This window comes from Macrobrachium rosenbergii, chromosome 4, assembly GCF_040412425.1.
Source record: "Macrobrachium rosenbergii isolate ZJJX-2024 chromosome 4, ASM4041242v1, whole genome shotgun sequence".
In the NCBI taxonomy this organism is placed as follows: domain Eukaryota; kingdom Metazoa; phylum Arthropoda; class Malacostraca; order Decapoda; family Palaemonidae; genus Macrobrachium; species Macrobrachium rosenbergii.
The window spans coordinates 42204099-42214098 of record NC_089744.1 but is presented as its reverse complement, the minus strand read 5'-3'; the positions used below and the strand labels follow the sequence as shown (position 1 = coordinate 42214098).

Sequence of the window (10000 nt, the reverse complement as noted above, 5' to 3'; positions counted from 1 at the left end):
CCTTCTTCTACATAGTAGGCACTTACTTTGCTTGGCCTTCCTCATAATTTTCACAGGGATATTGCTTCTAAACGTATGTACAGTATAGTATATATATATATATATATATATATATATATATATATATATATATATATATATATATATATATATGTGTGTGTGCATACATCTGCCTACCAATGTTGATACATAATTCACACACTACCTACGCATAAATCTATTTTCTTCACCTCTACTGGGCAGCGTAAGCGGAAATAAAATAACAATCCACGTATCTATAAACAGGGGAAATGCTCTAACAAACTATGAACATCTTATTCACCCTAAAACACGGATCCATTGTTAACCGTCCCCACGACGAGATGAAGCAAGCTTCGGGGCATCTTTGGCGAAGCAACCGCCAACTTGGCCTCCCGACTCCCGAGTTGGAATTCCCAATCGTAACCAGCAGGTTTCGAGGCGCCCTTAGGAAGCGTCGAGTCTCTCGGGGTCGAGGTCTGGACACTCCCACATCAATGCGGCCTTTTTTCATTGTTATGATCTATTCAATCATTTAAAAGCGCCATAGTTTGGGCGTTCCGTTTATGAAGGGTTGAGAAGTCTAGCAAAGCGATTTTCACTAAGTGAAGTTAACTGATGTAAAGCCATGGCATTAATTTCGTCACTTCTATTTGGAATGATTTTCATATCTACATTTTGTTGGATGAGATGATTTTGTCCAAAAAGGGAGAAGGAAGAAGCTAGGCAGTATTGCGTCTGATCTGATCAGCACTTGGATGGGTGATAGCCCCTTCCAACAAAAATGTATAAAGATGATTATATATATATATATATATATATATATATATACTGTATATGTATATATGTACATATATATATAACATATATATATATATAATATAAATATATTATATATATTATTTTAACTATAACAAATGCACGTGTACACACACACATTATATATACATATATATATATATATATATATATATATATATATATATATATATATATATATATATATATATATATATAAAGTTGAGTATAACAAATGCATATATACACACACATTATATATATATATACATATATATATATAAATATATATATACATATATATATATATATATATATATATATATATATATATATATATATATATATATATATGTGTGTGTGTGTGTGTGTGTTATATTTGATTCATCAGACCTTCCAGAGAAAGCTATGCCGACATGAGAATGAAACAAAAGATCGGAAATAAAAAAGTACAACAAAACAATTTGAAAAACAATGACAAGGAAACTTTCACGCATAAGTAAACAGATTCGAGAATCTAACAATGGAGAGATCTTAAGACGTCCCAGAAAAATTTCCCTCACTTTGACAGTGTTAGGAAAAAATGGGATGCTGGATAAAGCTGAAAAGGGAGATGTTTACGAAAGACAGCATATGGCAAAAAGCGATGGACGATAAGAGTAAACAAAAGATGTAAACGAAAAGATTAAAGTAAAGTGAAAGTCAGTCACGAAGTAATGGATGTAAATATCTAAAGCATATGAACTTGGGTGAAGAAGTAGTAAATGGTAAATGGAAAAGAGTAAATAATACAAAAATTAGAAGGGGATAAGATATATGATTTAAATAAGAGGGACAAAGGCAGCAAGTAACGGGGATGAAATGAAACAAATAAGTAAATAAAAATGAAGGCTAGCAGAAAACGAAGTAGTAAACCTTTGGGTATAGCACATAAAAGCGATGAATGGCGCGAAAGCGCTCGGAAACCCACGAAATGTTAAGAGGCGAAGAGATGAACTGATGTTATAATTGACTCTCGTAACAGGAAATAAAATCCAGAAAAAATACATATCTTTGTAGAGCAAGTCACAATACAATACACTATTACACAATATTACATTAGTATTACTATTATTATTGATCACACTACGATCTATATTATTTTCCTGATTTTGAGCTTGAATGACTTGTTCGAAATTTCCAAAATACTGGTTCCAAATTTACATGATAGCATCATGACAAGGAAAAAAATTCAAAAGCGCCATCTGCGTCTCTGCAACGTCCTTATTCCTAGAGAGAGAGAGAGAGAGAGAGAGAGAGAGAGAGAGAGAGAGAGAGAGAGAGAGAGAGAGAGAGAGAGAGAGAGAGAAATTGATTTTCCGGTACAACAAAATTCTTGAATGGATTAACTTAAAATCTTATTATCCATACAACGTACAACAAGCAGAGTTCTATCGTCGTATACTTTGGTCAGAATGTTTCCATTTGTCCGATACTTTCTGGATAAATGCATTCGTATAAATTCATTATATTCAAAGATAAAGATATAAAATTAACTCGTAGGGAGTGTAATCGTGGGACACACTTTCCAGTGCATCACCTATGCCTCTTACAATAAATAAATAAACAAATAAATAAATAAATATACATATATATATATTTATATATATATGTATATATATATATACATATATATATATTTATATATATATATATATATATATATATATATATATATATATATATATATATATATATATATATATAAAGTAGAAAACGAAGTAAACTTGTCTTCCGTTCCAGTGAAAAACCACTTTCAAATTCTTGCCAGTGAACCTCGGAATAAGTTCCGAAGCAATTTGGATTTTTTTATAAGAAAAAAAAAAATCCCAATACAAGCAAAACAGCTATGAGGGTAGAGCTACCAGAATGATTTAAAAAATCTAAAAACTTTTTCAGTGTTCATTTTCATCACTGTCATTCCCATTCTTGGGACTTTCCCCTCAAACGACCGAAAAACAAGAGGACCAAACAGGGAAACAACAGATTCAAATCACCTACGTGACAGATGTGTCCCACCCAACCAAGAGAAGGAATCTCACACAACAACTGAGCACTTGTTATTATTTGCTAAGTATAAAGACTTATAGATGTTCAGCACTTCATTATCTTTAATTACATACAGGTGAAAAATTACTATTATGCCTCAACCTTGGTGGATTTTCAAACGACCGAATATCCATCAAAATATAAATGCAAAGCTATTAGCATTTCTTAAGAAATCTTGAAAAGGTTAATTATTATTATAACAAACCCAAATGGCCATTAATTTGCGTCCTCAGCGAAGAATGCTATTTATATTAAGAACAGATCCAAGAGGAAATAAGAATAGTCAAATACAGGTATAAAGAACAAATAGACAGGGAAAACCAAATAGCCTAAGCAATAAACTACGTACACAAATGCACAACAGTTGATAAATAAGGAAAAATTACGAAAAAAACAGGAAGCCATAGCATTTGAATGTAACGCTGAGATGGAAAAATAAGACACTTTTCACTTTTGCTAAGTCCGAGTCTGGCCTGGGATATTTTGCTCATCCAAGCCTTTTCGTCATGAAGAAAGCCGGTACACTTTATAAAAAAAAAAAAAAAAAAAAAAAAAAACCAGAACACGAACGTACAAGTAGGGAAGAAATCCAGGGACCGAAAACGATGAGCACAACACCAGCACTTAAAATTAGGGTCGTTGTGGACGGATGCGAGAAAAGATGTGTTAAATACAGCTGGAGTGTTACAGACGTCTCACCGTGACAAGGAATAAGGAGACTCTCAAAATCACCACAATGCATACATAATTTTAAAGAATGCGGTAAAATACATTAAACTATAGTTTTGGCAACATGGTTACAGTTTTACATCTTCAAATTCAAGAAACTACCACTCTCTGTCCATATATACCTCCACGACCATCACTAGTTACTTCAAAAAGGTCTCGTCAAAAACGGAAGCCATTTAACTCTCCCCGGTTGATAAAGGTCTTACTGTTATTCGCCGAAGGCACTGACGGAGAAAACTTAAATTCACCCTTATTCATCCCTAAACCATCACTTGAACCTGAATGGCGACACAAATAAAATGAAAAAAGTAAAAATCGTAGCGAGACTACAAGAGAACATCGAATAGGTAGGTACAGCAGCCAGTCATCGGTCGAGTGTTGGTTCCTGGGAATTTCGTACCGTAACTCCAACAGCTATAGCTGGCTCTGATGGCAACAGCTGACCTTTAGACTCCTGTTCTTGTTTTCTTTACTTAATACAACCTCCTGACAGCTCCATTATGCGGAGTACAGTATGATACCAGTTTTGGCATTCAGTGATCACATGCTCTCTCCCTCTCTCCTGGTCCAAGTGGTTTATTTTTCTAAAATGATGTCGTAGTTTCAGTGACCTCTGACATTCTCTGACCTTGTGCTGTCAAATCATGACCAGTACCTGGGTCAGTCAAGACAATAAGCAAGTAATTTCTCCCAAGTAATGTACCACTGAGTGAGAGCGGACATTTACAAGAGCATGCGCACTATTTCCTCATACATTACCTACCGTTCATACACAAATGACATTTCGTGAAACGCACACTACAAATACGATAATTCAATTCTGAGACAAAACGTTGAGACTCATTACCATTTATGAAGAAAGTATAAGCCAGGAACTAGGGCGTTGGTGTGAAGATTTTAACAGCATGAAACAAAAATCGGTAGGAAAGTAAAAACATTCTTTTGCACGTGTGTACGATAAACATGAATTTGTGTGTAAAAATATGGCCCTCCAACATTTTTCCTCTTTTTTCAGAATGGAACCAAAATAAATTTTAAGACACGCAAAGTTCATCTCGATGACGAGTGCTTTTGACAAACATTCGGAGACGTGATCTTAACCTGTTCGTGCAGCGACCTCACAAGATCCTGATTTGAAATGTTGCAAGATCTTGCTCTGAGCGAATGAAAATCCACAAGTCCACGTCTGGCGTCAGTGGAAAATCCTTCTGAAATTTCGAAAAGTTAAGACTTGCCGACGTTTGCCAAGAGCAAAGTGACAGGTCCGACTAGCTAAGTGCAACCAAAGCAACATTTCTGAGAGTCGGATTTGTAACTCAGTGATCCGACAAGCAAAACAAAATGGATTAAATCTCCAAACTTAGAAGACAACGCTATGCTCTTGGGTGACGAGTAATCCTAATGGCAGTTAAGCACCAGAAATGACTGTTCATTGTCAGTAATGAGTCGAACGGGCCAAAAGCCAAGACTTGGAAGGCTGAACCGCTCCACGCTACCAGGTAAAATAATGTATGAATGAATGAAATGAAATGATAATCTATTAACACAACATGCTCGGTAACTTTCGTTAAATTTACTGATACAAAAATATCAGATTCGATGGAACGCACTAATATTTATAAAACATGTGCATAAGCTAAATAAAAGCGTTCAACATGAGGAAAATATAGGCTTCCATGACATTTGCTTTGATGACGGATAATAAACACCATATAATAGGACGCATAATTAAGACAATTGATAATGGTAATGTGACTATAAATATTACTTACTTTGTAGAAAATTATAGCTATATTTACAGCCGGTCTTAAATCACAGGACAGCGATCTGGCATAAGGAATATTAAGAGAATTCACCACTAGCGTGAGAAAAGGGTGAAAAACATCTCTAGCGTTCACATATTAACATACTCGAAGCATATTCACCCAGTGGCAGTGATGATAAACTTTAGCTAAGCAACTCTTGTGTCGGAATTGGAATTGGAATATAGAATTTAGGCCAAAGGCCAAGCGTTGGGACCTTTGAGATCATTCAGCGCTGAAACGGGAACTGACAGGAAGGTTTGAAAGGAGTAACTGGAGGAAAACCTCGCAGTTGTACTATGAAACAAATGTTAGGAGGGTGGAGTGTCAGATGGAAGAAAGAGAATATGAACGGAGGTACAGTTAAAGGAATGAAAGAGTTTGCAGCTAGGGGCCGAAGGGACGCTGCAAAGAACCTTAAAGTAATGCCTACAGTGCACCAAGTGAAGTGCACTGACAGCACTAACCCCCTACGGGAAACTCCTATGTCTGACATCATCATCTTCCAATATTAATTTAGGCAAGATCGCCTCTTCAGATGAAAGAGAGAGAGAGAAACTTCACATCAGGATGTCACTGTGATACTTTGATCCTAGTCTGTATTTAAGCTAACTGAATAAAAACTGTGACACTCTAACACCAACTCTCACGTACACACTTTTCAATCCCTACAGATGCCGAATTTGTTTTCTCACCTTTCCATATCTGAAACGAAGTAGGAAAAAATTATACAACTACCATAAATGACTCGAACGCTCACTACGTCAGCACATGGCAGGGGATCTACGGAACGGTTGCTAAGAATGACGCAGTCCATGCACAATGACTCTTCAAAAGAAGAGGAAAACAAAAGCATGGCGATTTGCAAAGACGAATATGTAGCTTCCACGAAATCTCTCCAGTTCGGTGGCGGTATGTAAGAAATTTGTTCGGTGGCGGCATGCAAGAAATTAGACCAACGACTTCACAATGGAATGCCATATGTCCACCAAATTCATATGCCAAATTACGGCGCCAGTGTTATCTTTCTTGGAAAATAAATGAGTAAACTTGGTTTCTAGTTAGCATGAAAATCAATGTCTATTTTACATTATAAAACTTTAATTCGTAAATGGCGACCTTCAAGTAATTGTTTTATCAAATTTTATGTCGACACATTCAGCAAAGAATATATTGTTTATGATTCACATCAAATTCTAGGAAAAAATTTTTAGTTATCCAACATGAGAACCACTCGGAGAAACATTACACATACACACTATATACTGTATATATGTATGTATGTATATATATATATATATATATATATTATATAATTATTTGTGTACATACATACTATCAGAAGGTACACATAATAATCATGAACATCTTTCCTCATTTTATAAAGACTGACCTTCCTGACGAAACTGAACATGAACATAAGGCGAGCAACTCTGTAAAATTTAACATTTCTGGAAGGGTTTTGAAGGCCAAACTGATAAATCCATAATCAACTGGCTGTTAAGTAACTGTGACCAAACTTACAAACTGTTAATGCATATATTGATAAACCTATGGTAAACTGACAATTAAAAGATTATGAACATCCTGTGAAATTTACAATTAACTGTGTAAGTTTTCACTCATATCGCTATGGATGTTTCGATAAGTGTTTGTAAAGTGATTGACAAATTCATGATGAACTTTTAGACAAATATAACAAGCACAAACTCAAACGCATAAAAAGAAGTTCCTAAATAATTTGATTAACGTGTAATGAACCCACTTAAAAATTTAAAATGAACTGACATGATAAATAATACATTATGAAAGACAACAAAGGAATTTAACATCCATTAAATTTCAAGATTATAATAATACAAATGTACATGGTGATAAGCATGCTCAAGTGCTTGTTTGTCTGAATACGGTATTTCGGCAATCGGTCTAACGTGGATTAGTACGGAAGCCCTTGGTGCACAGACTGTGGTATGACTACTTTACGAAAATATGTTTACTTACATTGTTTTTATTCTCACAGATGATTTTTAGCGAGGAAAATCTGCATACTATTTGTTTTCCCCAGGAATACTATTATTACGTGGCAAAATAAAGGTAGATGTCTGGAACTTCGAAATTAACCCACAAAGGTTGAGGGACGCAGTTGTCTCACGAGGAAAGATCTTGAAGTGAGGGGCAGTTGACAAGTCTCCGGGAATCCCACTGACTTTAGTACGAACTTGAACATTGAGGCATTATACTGTAAGTCATTTTCAGCTGACACACACACACATGTATATATGATCGTACGAATATATACTACAAACCCTCAACGTCGCTAATGAATGCATAAACATGTATGACTGCTGGTTAGAGCAGGAATACCATCTTATTTTCTTAATTGTGATTGCTTTAATTGGTATAACAAGCTTGTGTATTTTTATAACATTCTCGTAGCGTAATTTATGGTATAATATATATGCCGTTCCTTTATCTTAAGTTAAATGAGAGAATTTTGTTTGTATGCAGATATTCATGAACTTTTAATGGACTTATCTCTCATGCTATCACCGTTAGAGTTATGAACAACCTTCACTCGTCAACACTGACTGTGTATCTATGCAATAGTGCCTGCGTTCCTCTCTCTTTTTCTTTCTCTCTCTCTTTCACACACATATGTATATATATACATACATATATATACATACATACATACATATATAACTAATATAGAACAAAACCAAAAGCTGTTTTCAGCACCACCTAAATCGGAAAGTCTCACGAGACAATCGAAAGGTCAAACGCGCAATTGTTCGGGTAAACAAAGACATGAACTTTCTGATATCTACAAACAATTAGACATCATTGCTCATTACTCTTTCGTGCTTGTCCACTCGTGTTACGATTGTGCGTTTCAGTTACTGGATCTAATAACTGTCAACACAGCTAACGGTAAATACAAACTCGTGCCAACTATGCCACATACCTGCAACACAGTTTTGCACTTTCAGAAGAGTCTCTGAGCTAAAACTCCACAGCAGTATACGTATATCCAGAAATTCAGTTACGTGCAAAGTGTAAATAGTACAGCGAAGATAGAATGCTTATTTTAACGAAAATTTTAATAAACAGTGATATTTGTTAACATTCTAAGTTTTTCCTCGTTTTGTTTTGTAATTAGGAAACCACAATGATTTTTGATCAGGAAGTCACTTACCTAAAACGAAAGTGATCGAGGGTAATTTTCCCTTGCAGTGAGGGATTCTTAGTTTGGGTACGGGTTCCATCATCGGGGTGAGAGGGGGAGGGGAGGGGGAATAGAATCCTATAAACAGGGCTAGTGACCTACCTGTCACCTCTGACCATGACCCGGAATTAAAGACCAAAATCCTGGTTTCTGCACTTTTTAACACAGGTTGTAAGAATAACACTATAGTGCCAATGGTCTTCTAGTGAGAACTACGACCCAGCGTTTTCAGCAACCTTTGGACAACATATCGTTGGGGAACTCCGCTGTTCTGGGAATCCCCCGCTAACGTAATAATAGTCACGCCGCTCACATGGGCGTAACAGACCAATCATCTTTGTAGTTACTCGTGTTTTTGATGGGACTCCATGTTTAGGATGAAATGTTCCTTTTACGAAAGCAATGTGTAAGGTATTAAGCTGTCCCTATTAAAACAAAAGTTCATCTTTAGATGAAATTGTTAATACACAATATACGAAATTATGATGAAGTTAGGCGACGCAAGGTTTCTGTATAAGCGTACTGTTGAACCTTGGGATAAGGGGAAAGCCTCAGGATTCCCAAGTTTTCTCACTGATTTTCTTTTACAGAGATAAGAGATCAACTCTAGATTAAGAAATCAAGTTAGCCAGCGCGGGCTCTTGCTTTTAGAGCAGCCCATAGAAAATTTCGACTTGTGTATTTGCTAGAATTCCATTTGATTTTTTTGTTTTTGTTTACAGACTTCAATACAGTAGTTTAGCCATCCTTAATGACAGTTTAGGAAGCAAAGTTAGTGCATTCTATTCCTTTTCTTTGTTGCAATTATCATTAAAATCCTTATGCATTTCAAGAGAGAGAGAGAGAGAGAGAGAGAGAGAGAGAGAGAGAGAGAGAGAGAGAGAGAGAGAGAGAGAGATTTGGTGGAATTAAGAGGCTTATTACTGGTATCACTGTCGTCTGAGAGAGAGAGAGAGAGAGAGAGAGAGAGAGAGAGAGAGAGATTTGGTGGAATTAAGATTATTACTGGTATCATTATTGTAAGAGAGAGAGAGAGAGAGAGAGAGAGAGAGAGAGAGATTTGGTGGAATTAAGATTATTACTGGTATCATTATTGTCTAAGAGAGAGAGAGAGATTTGGTGGAATTAAGAGGATTATTACTGTTATCATTATTGTCTAAGGAAGAGAGAGAGAGAGAGAGAGAGAGAGAGAGAGAGAGAGAGAGAGAGAGAGAGAGAGAGAGAGAGAGAGAGATTTGTTGGAATTAAAAGGATTACTGTTATCATTATTGTCTAAGAGAGAGAGAGAGAGAGAGAGAGAGAGAGAGAGAGAGAGAGAGAGAGAGAGAGAGAGAGAGAG

General features: G+C 35.8%; 1 protein-coding gene across 11 annotated transcripts in view; it reads right to left on the bottom strand.

The window, feature by feature from the left end:
- Positions 1-10000, bottom strand: part of LOC136833203 (nuclear factor NF-kappa-B p105 subunit-like) — a 130608-nt gene that overhangs the window by 43273 nt on the left and 77335 nt on the right. For 2 of the 11 annotated variants that reach the window (XM_067095143.1, XM_067095172.1), the window contains exon 1: positions 8764-8953. The exons of 4 other annotated variants lie outside the window; for them this stretch is intronic. In XM_067095143.1, the coding sequence (XP_066951244.1) occupies positions 8764-8780 (17 nt within the window). In that variant the 5' untranslated portion in view covers positions 8781-8953. Of the gene's footprint in view, positions 1-8631; positions 8706-8763; positions 8954-10000 lie in introns of those variants that run through there. 5 more of the 11 variants (XM_067095196.1, XM_067095269.1, XM_067095152.1 and 2 more) reach the window with 4 other exon arrangements.